Source organism: Rhinoraja longicauda, chromosome 33, assembly GCF_053455715.1.
Source record: "Rhinoraja longicauda isolate Sanriku21f chromosome 33, sRhiLon1.1, whole genome shotgun sequence".
NCBI classification, from domain to species: Eukaryota; Metazoa; Chordata; class Chondrichthyes; order Rajiformes; family Arhynchobatidae; genus Rhinoraja; species Rhinoraja longicauda.
The window spans coordinates 9,724,051-9,742,136 of record NC_135985.1 but is presented as its reverse complement, the minus strand read 5'-3'; the positions used below and the strand labels follow the sequence as shown (position 1 = coordinate 9,742,136).

Sequence of the window (18,086 nt, the reverse complement as noted above, 5' to 3'; positions counted from 1 at the left end):
TTGTAATTGCCCCCATTAAGCCATTTAGACCAAAGATAATCGAGCAGAGCAAGATAGACCACTCGACCCTAAAAACTGTAGTATTTCATGGTGCCATTTTAGTCAGCAGAAACCTGCCGAATCATTTAAAAAGAAAAATAACAAAAATCTGTGAATTGATAGATGAGATATATTCTGCATTTTTATGGTATCATCACACATACTGTTCCCCCAAAACACTGATTACACTGCGAGAGGCATAGCGAACGGCGGGTTTTGCCTAGTAAAATGGCGGACGTTACGCTCCTTTGCGTACTACACTTCAGTATAGGCGATTTCAACGGAGTGGTTCATCTTGCTCCTCTAGTATCTTTGATTTAGACTCATGCTCTCAGAGATCTTCCTGTTGTTCTGCTCACTCCGCCCCATCCTCTCTCCACTAAAAATAATCTCTTTCTCAGTTCTAACTTCCGGTTCTGACTGGTCCCAGAATTTATGATATATTAGCTGTTTCTCTTTCCACAGATGCTGTTTGACCTTCTGAGCAATTCTCACTTTTTAAAATTAAATCACTGGCTTCACTGATTGCGAAGCATTTTGAGTCGATCATTTGTAAGTCATGAAAAGTGCTAGAAAAATGCGAGCTCTTTTCGATCGACCTGTGTTATTGAATGTGAGCACCTTTGGAACTTAATTTTAGATTTAGATTTTTAGATTTAGAGATACAGCGCAGAAACAGGCCCTTCGGCCCACCGGGTCCGCGCCGCCCAGCGATCCCCACACATTAACACTATCCTACCCCCACTAGGGACAATTTTCTTTTTACATTTGCCCAGCCAATTAACCTACAAACCTGTACGTCTTTGGAGTGCTCCTTTCCAAATGCTCCTTTCTAAATTTTTCATCACTTCCAGTTGAAATGAGCCTTGTTCCCAAATCTTTCGATACAAACTACATTCCACAGACACAGAGTGCTGGAGTAACTTAGCTGGTCAGGCAGCTAAGAGCCTGGAGAACATAGATAGGTGACTTGTGAAACAAATTAAAAGATGCATATGGGGACACAAGGAACTGCAGATGCTGGAATCTTCAGCGAAACGCAAAGTGCTGGAGGAAATCAGTGGGTCAGACAGCGTCAGTGGAGGGAATGGTTAGGTGACATTTTTGGTCGGGACCCTTCTTCAGACTAATTTAAATTTCACACTGAATTAAAGCATCTGCAGTTCTTAGTGTCCCCGTAAACATCTTTTAATCTGTTGGTGTCTTCCCACTGACACACAGAGACAGTTTTTATATCATCGAACAGACTCTTGCTTTTCCATTCATCATCCTGAGTGCCACCCCATTTAAATTATTGTAGGAACGAAGTGCAGATGCTGGTTTACACCAAAATAGACACAAAATGCTGGAGTAACTCAGCGGGTCAGGCAGCATCTGTGGAGAAAAGGAATAGGTGATGGACGGACACTGAAGAAGGGTCTCGACCCAAAACGTCCGTCACCCATTCCTTCTCTCAGATGCTGCCTGCTGGATTTACTCCAGCATTTTGTAATTGCAATGGTAATTGATTTTTTTAGCCAAGTATGAAAAAAAACAAGTATGTAAATCATACGAGGAATTTGATTTGCCATACAGTCATACCAAAAAAGCAACAAAACACGCAACCACATAAAAATTTAACATACACATCCATCACAGCAGCTCCTCCACATTCATCACTGTGATGGAAGGCAAAAAAGTCTTATCTTCTTTCCTCCATGTTTATGGAGGGAGGGCAGGGGAGTCGGGTTGAGAGGGAGAAACAGATCAGCCATGATCGAATGGTGGAGCAGACTCGATGGGCCGAATGGCCTGATTCTGCTCCAATGTCTCATGATCACAACCCTACCTCAGCATCGTCAGATGTGAAGTAGCCATTGTGTTTGGAGTGGTCCTCTCCTATTGCTAACTGGATGCCAGGCGGGACAGTTGCTGTTTGAAGGACCACTATTAACACAATGGCCATTTCGCTACTAACGATGCTGCAGGTCATGCTAAATGCTCAAGAAAGGGTCTGAAGAAGAGTCCCGATCCAAAACGTTGTCTGTCCACTTCCCTACACAGATGCTGCCTGACCTGCTGAGTTCCTCCAGCACTTTGCTTTTTTGTTCAAGGTGTGAACAGCTCATTGCAATGTAGAAACAAGGAACTGCAGATGCTGGTTCACTAAAACAAACCTTGCAATAGTTCAGGTAACTGACTGATCTTTACAAGTCGCTGGTTTAGCTAGAGTTCTTCTTTCAGCTATCCGATGGTAAACAGAGACACGTTACCAACTTCATGCCCACTTTCATACTCTAATCAGCTTTAGCAATTTATGTCTGCTGAACTCAAATCTCCAACACTTTAAAGCCAGCTTTAATCTTGGAGACTGCACATGACGTATAAATTAGAGCAATTTGCCCCTTAACCGAGACTCAATGACAAAAGTAATTGTGGCTTAATCTGAGTATTAATATAATCAACTAGTTTATTGCCAAGTGCAATTGGAATAGTCTGAAATTAGTGTCCATTGCATGAACGTCAGTGAACTAACTGCCTCATCTCAGCGCTCCATCAGATTGTGCGCCAGTTATAATGCTCAAAAGGAATTATCAGCCAGACTGTGCTCTGCGTGCTGTGGCATTTCCTCGAATCTCCACGGTATTCTCAGCAACACTGCTCAGCTTGTGGTCTTGCACATCACACTGCACTCTTCACGTGCCCTTGGGTTTAATACTGAGATGGATTCACAATCAAATTTGGACCAGTGATTCAATTAGAATACATCTTATTCCCCCAACGTAGTTGAAAGCTTTGCTTAGATTCATTGCCCTGGAGAAGGTGCAGTGAAGATTCACCAGGATGTTGCCTGGGATTGATTCAGCAATTCAGTGAGATTGGGTAACTTGGGTTTGTTTTCATAAATTCATAAATGATAGGAACAGAATGAGGCCATTCAGCCCATCAAGTCTACTCTGCAATTCAATCATGGCTGATCTATCTTTCCCTGTCAACCCCATTCCCCTGCCTTTTCCCCATAACCTTTGACACCCGGACTAATCAAGAATCTGTCAATCACTGCCTTAAAAATATCCATTGACTTGGCCTCCACAGCCACCTGTGGCAATGAATTCCACAGATTCACCACCTACTTATCTCCTTTCTTTAGGTACTCCTTTTATTCTGAGGCGAGGGCCTCTGGTCCTGGACTCTCCCACTCGTGGAAACATCTTGTCTACATCCACACAACCCAGGGCATTCACTATTAGGTAGGTTTCGATGAGTTCCCGCCTCATCCTTCGAAACGCCAACGGCTGCAGGCCCAGTGCCCTCAAATGCTCATCGTAAGTAAACCCAATCATTCCTGGGATCAGGAATCAGAAAAAGTCTTTGTGTTTTGCTCAAGATTCCAGCATTAATTGTATCTCTATTTCTCTAATGTGTTGGATGCCTCATTATTTTCCTAGATTTTAAGCACGAGACAATGCCTGCAGTCATTACTCTTCTTTGCTCAGTGACAAGGTTAAATCCTCTAGTCCACAAACAGAAATCAGGAATTCAGTGTTCCGACAGTCTTCAAGCTTCTGTTTCCAGCTTTCTGTCCGTCTGACAGATTAGATATAAAAGGCTTTACATTTGCAGCACGTGGCAACAATATGAGGAATTAGTTCAGTCATTTCTTCAGAAGACTTGCATAATCCCACCGACATTACTCTAATTGGTTTCCATGCTGGGAGAATTAGCATTCTGGAGCAACGAGCTGGGTCGGCTAGAACGATCATCACTCACGGAAGAACAGAAAAAGCTTGCATTTAGGAAGCAAGGTGATATCAGGATATTACAGAGTGTTTCAAAGAAGGGCTTTGAAAGTGGGGGGGAGGTGGGGGGGACGGGACCATAACGGTTAATTAGCATGCAACACGCTCCCACAAGGTGCAATGATAAAGAGAGCTTTGGTGAATGCCTCCAAATTGTGCTGGAGCATGAACCTTGCTTTTTGTGCTCAAGTCACGGAATGGGATTTGAACCCAGATCTTATCGGCACGGTAGCTGCTATGGGGCATAGTGTGAAGAGGTGAGCCGACTCGAAGCAGCATCTGTCCATTTCCCTCCACATATTCTGCCTGGCCTGCTGAGATCCTCCAGCACGTTGTTTTTTGCTTAAGATGTGAGCGTCTATAGTCTCTTGTGTTCTCCCCATGGTACTCTTGTATTCAGCCAACCCTTGGGATTTGCAGAAAGAAATGGCAGTGCCCGACAGCACGCTTGCTCTCCTGCCCATCGTGCCATGTGTGTTCGTTGGCCCGGCCACATATGGCCACCAGCTGACTCAGGTTATCGGTTGAGCAAGGTTTAGAGGGATATGGGGCACTAGCTTAGATGGGCATCTTGGTTGGCATGGATGAGTTGGGCCGAAGGGCCTGTTTCTGACACTCTGACTCTGTGAGGTTGTGACCCCTGTGTGGAACCCATGTACAGCAGATGTGGTGCCTTGGGCTGCATCATTGATCAGAAGTCTTCAGTGGGAGCGACAGAAAACATATGGAATGATGTTCTTATTTTTCTCCATTGAATGGCGGAGTAGTCTTGATGGGCCGAATGGCGTAATTCTGCTCCTGGAACACATGAACTTTATGACGTGCTTGGAGGAACTCTGCGGGTCAGGCAGCATCTGTGGAGAGAACGGACAGATGATTTCTGGTCGGGACCCTTCTTCAGACTGATTCTTCCCCCAATCCAGAACGTTGCCTGTCCATTCCCTCCGCAGATGATGCCTGACCCACAGAGTTTCTCTAGCAGTTTTTGTTTCACATTGGGGCAGATACTACTGAGGTCTTACTCAGGCCTAATGAATCACTAGAGCGCAGAGCACAGAGTAAACACAGCCAGGAGCAACCCAGCAGGTGACCAAGCCAGTCCAACTCACCGCTGGCTAATGTACATCGATAGTCACTCACACATGCGGTCCTTCCGTGAATTCCACTCAGTCACACCTTTACACTCAAAAAATCAATTGCACAGGTTTCGTTTTTTTTTTGACAAACGTCACTCCCCAAATTTTCAGAGAGACGGAGAATAATGGTTGATTACCTAGGAAGCTGTGCGCTGGTTTCTCCTCCGCCACCCGAATCCTCCTGGCACCAGCAGGGATCACAGCAGCTTCAACATAACCTGCGGCAACAAAGGTTCAATCAGTTAGGGAGGTCTTTCAAAAACATTTGTTTCATATCCTGGCCATTTACTTCTTCATTGGGGCGATGACGGGGCGGTACAGTGGCGCAGCGGTAGAGTTACTGCATAACAGCGCCAGAGACCCGGGTTCAATCCTGACTATGGGTGCTGTCTGTACGGAGTTTATATGTTCTCCCTGTGACCGCGAGCGTTTTCTCCGGGCGCTCCATTTTCCTCCCACACTCCAAAGGCATACAGGTTTGTAGGTGAAATGGCTTCTGTAAACTGTAAATTGTTCCCAGTGTGTAGTGTACGCGATTGGCCTGGACTCGCTGGGCCGAAGGGCCTGTTTCCACGTTTAACTTTAACCTGTGTAGGAAAATAACTGCAGATGCTGGTACAAATCGAAGGTATCACAAAATGCTGGAGTAACTCAGCAGGTCAGGCAGCATCTCAGGAGAGAAGGAATGGGTGACGTTTTGGGTCGAGACCCTTCTTCAGACTGATCTTTAACTTTACCTTTAACCTGTTCAGTGCCAGCCCCGAGTGTATGCGGGTCATGGCCAATGATGAATAAAAACTTGGCAGTGAACAGGTTAAAGTCTAAAGTCTAGATCTGTATTGTCTCTCCTGTCTGAGCTTCCAAAGGAGCACTGTTAACCTTTATTAGTCTCTTTGTTTCTACATACTTATAAAAGTTCACAATCTGTTTTAATATCTCTTGCAAGCTTCCGCTCATTATTTTTTCCCTTCATCTATTTTCTTATTGTTCTTTGCTGCTTAATATTCTCCCAGTGCATAAACTTGCAGTTAACCTCTGCAATCTAATCAGTTTTTTATTTGAAATGATGACTCATACAGTAACCCCGTGATGATTATGTTTGTAATTCTGGGTATTACTTTAAACCCAAGCTTCCAAACCTGACCAGAAGAGGCTGTAATGTGTAGATAGATGCAATGTGATCAATGACAACTGGATCCATCTGATTCCTCTTCTGGTTTCTGAAGGTGACCTTTACCCTGGCACCGTGCATGGCACTAAAGAAGTGTCCATCCCATTGATTATGCTGTAGGAAGGAACTGCAGATACTGGTTTAAACCATAGACAGACACAAAAAAACTGGAGTAACTCAGCGGGTCAGACAGCATCTCTGGAGAAAAGGAATAGATTCTTGTGTCTCAAGAAGGGTCTCGACCCAAAACATCACCTATTCCTTTTCTCTGGAGATGCTGTCTGACCCACTGAGTTACTCCAGCTTGTTGTGTCTATCACTGATCATGGTGTTCCCCCACTGCACGTTTCCTCATTCCTCCATCCTGAATAGTCTACAGTGTCAATATACCCTGGGGGAGATTGCTCAGGTCCCTCACAGTATCCATGTTGTACAACAGAGAATCGTGGCTCATTGCCTTGGACGCTGTGCTATTGTTGACCAACTGCTTGGACATATCACCTAATACTTAGCTTTAGACTTTAGATTTTAGACTTTAGAGATACAATGCGGAAACAGGCCCTTCAGCCCACCGGGTCCACGCGACCTGCGAACATCCCTACTTGCAGGTTCAAACTGCACTAAGACTATCCTGCACACTAGGGACTAGGTGCACTACAAAATCCTGTACGTCTTTGGAGTGTGGGAGGAAACCAGAGCACCCGAAGAAAACCCACGCAGTGACAGGGAGAACGTACAAACTCTGTATAGACAGCATCCGTGGTCATGATTGAACCCGGGTCCCTGGTGCTGTAAGGCAGCAACTCCACTGCTGCTCCACTGTGCCTCTCTCGTTATTAAGTTTTGTCTGGGAATATTCCAGTTAAGTGCCTAAGTTTGTTTTATCTCCCAAATGCAATTAAAAATGTAAATTGTTGTTGCTGTTAAATCTTCTCTAGATTAAATGGCCTTAATGGTCTTTCAATTGAAACAACCACGAGCCTGTAATACTTTGCTGGCCAAATTTATTCATTGGTAACAACCAGCTGTGTTATTGTCATGAAGGAAAGGCACCAAACCAATTTTGCATCCAAATGATTAGCTCACCCTAGATCCAATGTGATCTAACCTTCCAGCCCAGCAAAACCCTGCCGGACCTTGTGAAAAGATTGGCTAAAGTCCATGTGGACAACATCTATCACTGCCCTCTTGTCAATCCACTTGGTCATCTCTTCAAAAAGCTCAAATTAAATTCACAAGACACTCTATTCCCCACGCACAAAGCCAATCCCGAATCTGCCTATCCCGAATCAGTCCTTGCCATTCCAAATGCAGACAGATCCTGTCCCTTCGAATTTTCTCCAGTATCCTACCCACCATTGATGTTAGGCTCATGGGTCTTGTCACTGGTGGGCATGCTACTGGAGAGGATTCTGAGGGACAGGATCTATCTGCATTTGGAAAGGCATTACATGCACCACCCTCCAGTAACTGGTCCATATTAAGCCCAGGTTCAAATCGTGAATTCTTATTGCAATAATACTTCACACTGACAACTTCCTTCCCCCTCGGTGATTTGGTCTTGTCATACTGTACACTTCTTAAAAGTCAGAAAACAAGTTAAATTTTCCACATCAGGGACCTGCTCTTTCCAAACAACTTCAATTCTCACGGCTGGTCTGTGAATAACCCAAAAATGAAATGCACAGTGTACAACTTGCAAAGTGATGTACAACTTTGAACTCACTGTCTAATTTTCCATCAGAGCAGACAATGGAATGAAGTAACCAATAGATTCACACCATGGCTGCTTAAACTTAAGATATCACTCATAGTCATGTGTCCTTCGCTTACCAAGTCAGGTTCTCCAGTGATGCAGCAGTTCCAAAAATCCTGAAATTGTTTAGTTGTTAGTTTAGTTTAGAGATACAGTTTAGTTTAGAGATACTTTGGCCCACCGAGTCCGCACCGACCATTGATCTCCGCACATTAACACTACTCTGCACATTCTAGGGACATTTTTTACATTTACACCAAGCCAATTAACCAATCAACCTGTACGACTTTGGAGTGTGGGAGGAAACTGAAGATCTCGGAGAAAACCCATGCGGTCACGGGGAGAACGCACAAACTGTGTACAGACAGCACCCGTAGTCGGGATCGAACTCGGGTCTCTGGCGCTGTAAGGCAGTAGCTCTACCGCTACGCCACCGTGCCGCCCTAAAATTGCTTTAAACATTGCTGAGAATTCAGCATCTCAGGACTGAATTAATTTCATCAGGTGCCATCATCAGACCAGCCTAAACCCAAATCACATTCAATACTTCAAATCAGTTGAACAAGAAGTTCATTACTCAATGGAGGTGGAGATACCAATCACTGAGTGGAAATAATTATTTGCAACTGGCTCCTGTGAATGGATAATTAAATTTTAGGCACAACCTAAGTGTTAACTTCTTGTCATCATAAGTGCTAGACTCCACACCACAGTAGAAGCAGAAAGGGAAACTCAGTGATTCTAGATCATTTCTTGAGCTGAGAGGACTAGTTCTTGTGTGAAGAATGAATAAAATGGGTCAACAATCCTTTACATTAAGAAGAACAAAAGTCTAAGAGTGCTTGAACTTGATGATTGCAAAATTGATTCTTTGATTGATCTGAACCAAGCTCAGAGGTAGTCAGTCACAGAAATGTTTTAATTTAGAGGGTGTTGCACGTTCAGTAGTTTAACTTAGTTTAGTTTAGAGATACAGCGCGGAAACAGGCCTTTTGGCCCACCGAGTCTGTACTCACCAGCTATCCCTGCACAATAACACTTCCGTACACACACTAGGGACAATTTACACTTATACCAAGCCAATTAACCAATCAACCTGTACGTCTTTGGAGTGTGGGAGGTAACCGAACATCTCGGATAAAACCCACGCAGTCATGGGGAGAACGTACAAACGCCGTGCAGACAGCACCCATAGGCGGGATCGAACACGGGTCTCTGGCGCTGCAAGTGCTGTAAGGCAGCAACTCTACCACTGTGTGACCGTGCTGCCCTTTAGCAGTTGAGTAGTTCAGTAGTTGAGTACATTCAATGCCAAGATGTATGGAAAGTCAAGGAATAGAGCTGTGAAGTTAGTGGGGAGTGGGGTTGAAGAAGAAAATCGGACATGACAATCCTGAATTTTGAGACGGACTCAAAATGTCTTACGATGCAGAACGTTATTCCTGCTTTTATTTCTTGTTAAGTTTGGTCGATAAGACTGCTGAATTAAAGTGAGTGAGTCTGGTGTGCCCTTATTCATAATTAATATGGGTTGTCAGTTGACGTCAATATAAAGGTTCATTTCACTGCCAGGTAAGTCTGTAAAGCAGTCTGTAAAACATCAATTACACTGTTTCCAAGGAATTATACTGTAACATGCAAGCTAATATGTCGGCACTGTCTTAATGTGCCTGGCTCCAGCTACTTGTTCATTATATCTCCATTCATCCTAATGTTTCGTTAGGTAAGTCACTGGCGATTTGAGTAGGATGACACATTCTGAATCAATTTTAAATCAATTTTCAGTGTTTACGTTTCCAGCAAGAACACTTTTGTTCATCCCAAAGAGGATAACCCAGATTTTGAAATGTGATAGGACGATCCTGGAGGAACAAGTTTGCCTTTTTGCCATGAATTCAAGCAATCCCTTTAAAGTGCTTTCTCTTTTTGTAGACCTGTGGACGGAGAGTGATTTGCCTCCATTCTTGTCCCGTGGGTTCTCAGGTTACTGACGAGGCCGTTGCGGGAACCACAGACTCTCACTGTAGGGACAGGAGATGCCTGGTGTATGGGTGGATATTTTGCTCCTCCTGCTGTTTCTGAATGATGGGGTTTGGCATTCTCGATGTCAATCCTTCCTCAGACTTCTTTGGAGCCATAGGAAGGATCCCAACTCAAACCATCACCCATCCATGTCCTCCAGCAATGCTGCCTGACCCACCGAGTTACTCCAACAATTTGTCCCCATTTTTGTAAAGCAGCATCTGCGGCTCCTTCTTTCCACTGTAATTACTACATTTGGATTTGTGGCTTTTCTTGAATGATGATTATGGTGTCTCTGGCCCCATAGCAGAAGCCTCCACGTCGCGGGGCTGGAAACTGGAAGTGCCCTGAGCTAATTCTGCTACCACCATCATCTCTTGTACAAGTGAGGGCTCCCACTGATTGTCGCCGGAAGCTTGTGCCCTTTTCAGGACGGACGATGACAGTGATGTAACATTTGAAACATGGATGATGGACACGAAAGAAGAAGTAGATGGTGTTTCTAAAGTCATCAAAGCATTAGCATTTTGCTCTGACATGGGAACGGAGGTTGTACACTTATGACTGAAGTTCATCGCTGCCAAGTTCCATAATTTAAGCAAGGAGAACATATGCTCCTGAAGTTTTTAAGTTTTATTTAGTTTTAGAGATACAGCGCTGAAACAGGGCCTTCAGGGCAGCGTGACCGTGACGACCAGCGATCCCCGCACACTAACACTATCCTACATGCACTAAGGACGATTCACAATTTTACCAAGCCAATTATCCTACAAACGTGTACGTCTTTGGAGTGTGGGAGGAAACCAGAGAACCAGGAGAAAACCCACGCAGGTCACAGGGAGAAATGTACAAACTCCATACAGGATTGAACTCAGGTCTCTGGTGCTGTAAGGCAGCAACTCTACCGCTGCGCCACTGTGCCGCCCTGTGATGTTTCAGTTGGCATGCGGCCTGTCAGACGTTTTGTTAGCATGGGTTGGTGACAAGGCTGGAGTGAATAGTTTGACAAAGGATGGAGTCAAGAGCAATCACGCGGAGGACAGGTCATGGTTGGAATGGTCTTCAATGAACTCCATCCAGGAGTTGCTGGCTGTCCTCTCCTTGATAAGCTGTCCACCATTCTTGGCTCTCAGTGGAATGGGCACTTGGGGCATGTGGTCCATAAAAGGCCTCAACAAACTGAAGGAACTCCTCATGTCTTACTTACATCTCCGCTCTTCTCACCCATCATATATTTTTAGGTCATGGATTTTCTATTAGATCTGAAGTTTCAGATGTCTGTGTTGTTTCCTTTCTCTTAATGGTGTCAAATTTTCAATCCAAGAATACCCTGTGTTCACGGTTAATTGTCTTCTGGTCATTGTCATCCATACGGTCGGTGCTTTCTGGAAAAGAAGCCCAGAATCTCTGCACAACTGCCTCTGGTGGTATCAGGGTGGTCCATGCACTGTGGACAGCAGTGGCCAGAGGTGGTCAAGTTGTCTATGAGGCACTCTCTGAAAAGTACTGCCTGTGCAAGGTCCTTGAGAAACTCGACACCAATGTTCTTGTGGCAAGGTTTCTGTTGCTGCAGTTATTTAGTGGCTAGGCTGATGGAGAAAACAGAGAGGAGGAGGTGATCACTCCAACCATCATTAGTGCCTGTCCTGGTGAGGGTATCTATTTTTTTAGTTTAGTTTAGAGGAACAGCATAGAAACAGGCCCTTCGGCCCACAGAATCTGCACCGACCGACCAGCAATCCCCGAACATTAACACTAACCTACATACCCTTGAGCCAATTTTACATTTCTACCAAGCCAATTAACCAAAAAACCTGTACACCTTTGGAGTGTGGAAGGAAAGCGAAGATCTCTGAGAAAACCCATGCAGGTCTCGGGGAGAACGTACTAACTCCGTACAAACAAGCACCCATAGTCAGGATCGAACCCGGGTCTCTGGCTCTGTAAGGCAGTAGCTCTACCGCTGCGCCACCATGTCGCCCATGAGGTGACGAAGACTCTTTCGTGGTCTCTCACTCAGATCATGAAAGAATCAAATGGAAGCTTTTGGCACAACCACTGTTGCCACGAGGTCTTGTGCTTGTCTCCCTGGTGAAACAGGATGTTGTTTATGGTACCACCATGCTTCAACCATTTTGGCAGGAGGAAGACCCCATAGGGATTAGCCGTTCCTCCTTTGCTAATCACGTCTTGCAGAGGATTGCATTTCTCACACAACAGGATCAGTTTGTCTCCTTCTCAGATGTGGACCTGGGATTTTCCAGCATAGAAGTCCACCTTGGCCTCAGGGTGATTCCAGGGTGAGCTTAGATTCCAGGGTGAGCTTTGAGACTGGATTGGTCTTCCCTGTATCTTGACTGAACTGTTCTCCAGGTTTCCATGTTGGAAATAGGCCCAAACGAGTGACAATAACTGATCATTGGTCAGCAGAGAACACTTCTAAAGCATGGCAAAAGGCATTTTATTTGCCTTTTTGTTGAAGGAAATGATTACCACCCAGAAAATACTGACCCCCAGCACTATTTCTGCACTTTGTTTAAAGTTGTATTTTGTGCTTTACAATGCCAGTACATCCTTCCCACGCTAAGATAGAGACAGCTGGTAGCTTAGTTCAAATCCATGAAGGTGATGGAATAAGTTGAGAAGGGTGTTTATAAAAAGCATAATGATATCCTCCCGTTTATAATTAGTGGAGAACTTATTTGGGAAAATAAATGGAAAAGATATTGAACAAATAAATTACATCATTTGATAAGTCATTTGATGTTTTTATCCAAGATTAAGGCTCATGGGATGTCAGATAGGCGAGTTCCCAGATGGAGGATTGGTTAGTGGGTAGAGAAAGTAGGAATAAAAAGACTGTTTTCATATTGGCAGGTTATCACTGATGAGGTTCCACAAGATCAACATTTGTGCCTCAACCGTTCATGTTATATCAATAACACATGAGTAAATCGATTGTAAAGTGCCCAAAGATCGACACAAAAATCTGGAGTAACTCAGTGGGACAGGCAGCATCTCTGGAGAGAAGTAATGGGTGACTTTTCGGGTCGAGACCCTTCTTCAGATGTTTCGGTCTCGACCCGAAACGCCACCCGTTCCTTCTCTCCAGAGATGCAGCCTGACCCGCTGAGTTACTCCAGCTTTTTGTGTCTATCTTCGGTTTAAACCAGCATTTGCAGTTCCTTCTTACACATGTATGTGTATGTATGCGTTGTGTATTCGCCGCTTTTCCGTCAGGATAGTTTGTCTGTTTGTTTCTATGTTAATTGTTTTTGTAAAGCGCTTTGAGCATGCGATAAGGCGCTATATAAAATAAATGGATTATTATTATTATTATTACACGTAAAGTGCCCCTAAAGGGCCAATGATGTATTATTAGGTAGGAAATAAAAAATGAGGAGGATGGAAAGAATTTACGAAGAGAAATGGACAGGTTTAGTGAGTGGGCTAAAATGTGGGAAATGAGGAGAAATGTGAATATGGAAAGAATTATTCAGCTGAAATTTTCGCTGGGTGAAACGTGAAAATATATTTGCATCATTCAATGGGAAAATGTATGTACTAAGGTACTATAATATAATCTGGTTAGACATTTACAGACTACCACAGTGGTTCCAGTAAGAGCAGAGAGGAAACTTGCATCTGCAAGATGAGAGAAGCTTCAAAACCTCTTGGTGCATCAGTCATTAATAACTGCAAGGGCCAGGATTTCTCACATGGCTTGTTCTAATACAGATGCCCCATAGACAGCATCCTATCGAGATGCAGCACAGCATGGTTTGGGAACAGCTCCATCCAAGACCGCAAGAAATTGCAGAGAATTGTGGAAACAGCCCAGACCATCACACAAGCCAACCTCCCTTCCATTGATTCCAATTACACCTCATGCTGCCTCAGCAACATAATCAAGAATGAGTCACATCTAATCCACTCCCTCTTCTCCCCTCTCCCATCAGGCAAGAGGTGCAGAAGTGTGAAAACGCACACCTCCAGATTCAGGAACAGTTTCTTCCCAGCTATTATCAGACAACTAAATCGTCCTATCAACAACCTGAGTGCAGTGCTGAGTTACTATCAAAACTCATTGGAGACCCTCAGACTATCTTGGATTAGACTTTACTGGACGTTATCTTGCACTAAACTTTATTCAAGTTATTCCCCTTTTCATGTATTTGTGTACTGTGATGGCTCGATTGTAATTCTAATTATCTTTCCACTGACAGGTTAGCATGTAACAAAAGGTTTTCACTGTACCTCGGTACACGTGACTATAAACTAAACTCAGTTTGATACAACTGAGTGTCTTGATAGACTACTCCTAAAGGCAGTGAATAGTCAAGTATATTTGTTTGTGGGGTGCTTTAGGACCCATGTGCACCCCACATGCAGCCATACCCAATGCAGTTGTTGGTAGTGGCCATTCCAGCTTGTTGGGTACCAGGTATCAGGTGACCCTCACTCTCACTGCCCCGCCTTCTGCAACTCTTGGACATTCAGGGGTATCAGGAATGCTCGGAGCGTTCATTTTCCCAGCCAACATCAACACTGTACACCACGTCACCTTGACCCTGTCCCCACTTCCCCGTGGTGCCACCTGGAAACCCCAGCCCTCCAGGGCCCAGGGACAGCAGAAACAGCTGTGACCTTAGCAGCCCAACATAGAGTCACACCTTCACATGTGGCTGGACTGAATGTGATTTTTACTGAACATACTGCAACGATTAGCTTTGTGAATTGCCAAGGAAATGCTTCCTAAATGGCCTGCAGCACAGACCAGTTGAGTGCTGGACACTTATTATTTCTAAGTTCAAGGAGCAGAATTAGGCCTCTCGGCCCAACAAGTCTACTCTGCCATTCAATCGTGGCTGATCTATCTTTCCCTCTCAACAATCTTTCTCCTGCCTTCCCCCCAATAGACAATAGACAATAAACAATAGGTGCAGGAGAAGGCCATTTGGACCTTCGAGCCAGCACCACCATTCAATGTGATCATGGCTGATTATTCTCAGTCAGTACCCTGTTCCTGCCTTCTCCCCATACCCCCTGACTCCGCTATCCTTAAGAGCTCTATCTAGCTCTCTCTTGAATGCATTCAGAGAATTGGCCTCCACTGCCTTCTGAGGCAGAGAATTCCACAGATTCACAACTCTCTGACTGAAAAAGTTCTTCCTCATCTCCATTCTAAATGGCTTACCCCTTATTCTTAAACTGTGGCCCCTTGTTCTGGACTCCCCCAACATTGGGAACATGTTCCTGCCTCTAACGTGTCCAACCCCTTAATAATCTTATACGTTTCGATAAGATCCCCTCTCATCCTTCTAAATTCCAGTGTATACAAGCCTAGTCGCTCCAGTCGTTCAACATATGACAGTCCCGCCATTCCGGGAATTAACCTAGTAAACTTACGCTGCACGCCCTCAATAGCAAGAATATCCTTCCTCAAATTTGGAGATCAAAACTGCACACAGTACTCCAGGTGCGGTCTCACTAGGGCCCTGTACAACTGCAGAAGGACCTCTTTGCTCCTATACTCAACTCCTCTTGTTATGAAGGCCAACATTCCATTGGCTTTCTTCACTGCCTGCTGAACCTGCATGCTTCCTTTCAGTGACTGACACCCTGACCAATCAATCTCCACCTTAAAAATATCCATTGACTTGGCCTCCACAGCCCTCTGTGGCAATGAATTCCACAGATTCACCCTCTGACCAAAGAAATTCCTTATCATCCTCATTCTAAATGTACATCCTTTTATTCTGAGGCTATGGCCTCTGGTCCTAGACTCTCCTACTAGTAGAAACATCCTCTCCACATCCTCTCTATCCAGAAACAATATTATTGTTCACTTTGCAGTGGTATTTGGGCTTTAGAAGCAAACAACACTTAAGTCAAGATAGACAAAAAAAGCTGGAGTAACTCAGCGGGTCGGGCAACATCACCCATTCCTTCTCTCCAGAGATGCTGCCTGACTTGTTGAGTTACTCCAGCATTTTGTGTTGACCCATTCCTTCTATCCAGAGATGCTGCCTGACCTGCTGAGTTACTCCAGCATTTTGTGTCGACCCGTTCCTTCTATCCAGAGATGCTGCCTGACCCGCTGAGTTACTCCAGCATTTTGTGTCGACCCATTCCTTCTATCCAGAGATGCTGCCTGACCCGCTGAGTTACTCCAGCATTTTGTGTCTATCTTTGGTGTAAACCAGCATCTGCAGTTGCTTCTAACACTTAAGCCATTCTTGTCAGGGAGAAGATGGCAGGTCGGAGATAGGAACCGCTGATGTCCGTACTCACCCATTCCTTGGCTTTGATTGAAATCGCCTTTGATGATCTCGCAAGACTTGTCATCTCCATTGCACACCCCACAACGATCCTCCTTTGCCGCCGACCCAATGATTCCATCACAGCCAATCTTCTGTGAACAACAAACAGGTGACTCCATCATTAGTTCTTCAATGAAACGCTGTGAAATGTGATTACAGGCAACCCCCTGGTGTTGCTTCTGGATAGCGTGGGTTTTATCATGAGCCGCATTGTATGGCAACACATGGCCTGAGACCAACATTGGTTTCCTGGCCGAGCTGCTGTTTCCCTCAACAGAACGTTGCCAAGGTATTAAAGATCCAGCAGGATTTTGGTTTGTTTGACAAAGCATTAACTGTTGTTACTCAAAATACATCAGGCCTCCTCTCAGTTTTACACAAATGTCACAATGAGCTAAAAAAAGTCCTTTTTGAAAGTCGAGCATAAGCTGTTTGAGCTGATTTAATTATGTGGCAATCTCAATTAAATGCATAAACGTCATTGGAAAATAATCACACTGAAGAACGGATTATAAAATAACAAGCAGAATGGGGTAAAAATGACACACCGCTTCAATGACAGAGACATCCTTGGCGCTAAGTAGCAGATGATTTACCTCTCACAGTTATCTTTGAATTCCAGTTATTAAATCCCATCCACTTTTCAATACTTAAAAAAAATAACCCCACAAAAAAGTAATTTGAAAGAGTTATAAACATTGCCTAAAGCTTGTCAAGCCTTCTAATTCTGTTCAATTGGTTCCAGAAAGTACATAAATGTTTAATGTTTCCAGCCAAACACATTATCACCCATTAGTTTCTGGTCTAAATTCCACTGGGACAGGGCCCTGTATTAAATTGTATTTCCACGGCATCCTTCATTACTACCGGGGCAAGGTAAACAGTGCAGATTTTATTTTAATGGAAGTGTGACACACTGGTTTCTGTACAAAGGCAGATCCATGTTAGTTGCCTTTGAAAATCATAAAAATCACATTTGATATAAAACACAATAATGACCTATCAGCATATGTTTTATTCCTGGTTGAGGCCACTTGAACATGTGTTTAATTCATAAAACGTTTGTGATATCTCCACACATGCTTCTAAAAACCGATGCTGATACTCTTGTGTTAATTGAGTCTGCTTTCAGCAATTGATGTTAAGCTCAATAATTCATTATCCTGAGTGCTCAACATTCTGGCTCCATTCAGAGCACAGACTATTACAAAAACCTTTCTTCCTTTCATGCACAGAACAGCTCAGTGGGAATGGTTAGAATGTTTTTGACAGATATTTTCAACAATAACTTTTATTTATTTTTAGCTTACTTCTTTTCTGCATTTGATTGAGGATTGTACTTGAGAACTTTTGGCAGCACGGTGGGGCAGCACGGTGGCACAGCGGTAGAGTTGGTGCCTTACAGTGCAGTGCCAGAGACCCAGGTTCGATCCTGACTATGGGTGCAGTCTGTATGGAGTTTGAACGTTCTCCGGGTGACCTCGTGGGTTTTCCCCGGGTGCTCCGGTTTCCTCCCACACTCCAAAGATATACAGGTTTGTAGGTTAATTGGCTTTGGTGAAAATTGTAAATTGACCGTAGTGTGTAGGATAGTGTTAGTGTACGGGGACCGCTGGTTGGCGAGGACTCGGTGGGCCAAAGGGCCTGTTTCCATGTTGTATCTCTGAACTAAACTAAAACTTGCTCGATGCCAGCATCATCACAGGAGATGAGCATAGCACTCTTGCCCGGTCCAACACAAGGCTTGTTGTACAGAACACCTCCTCATGCACCAGACTGCCATTTACCCAACCTTCCACCCCACATGCTCCCAACCTCTCAAAACGTGACTGCACATTTGTACCACACTGCTTGAAGCCC

At 44.3% G+C, this 18,086-nt stretch overlaps 1 protein-coding gene across 1 annotated transcript in view; it reads right to left on the bottom strand.

Moving 5' to 3' along the window:
* Positions 1-18,086, bottom strand: part of adamts17 (ADAM metallopeptidase with thrombospondin type 1 motif, 17) — a 222,727-nt gene that overhangs the window by 46,055 nt on the left and 158,586 nt on the right. Inside the window, exons 15-16 of the mRNA XM_078427059.1 lie at positions 16,198-16,318; positions 5,092-5,172 (exon numbers count right to left, since the gene is read on the bottom strand). Of these exons, the coding sequence (XP_078283185.1) occupies positions 5,092-5,172; positions 16,198-16,318 (202 nt within the window). The remainder of the gene's footprint in view (positions 1-5,091; positions 5,173-16,197; positions 16,319-18,086) is intronic.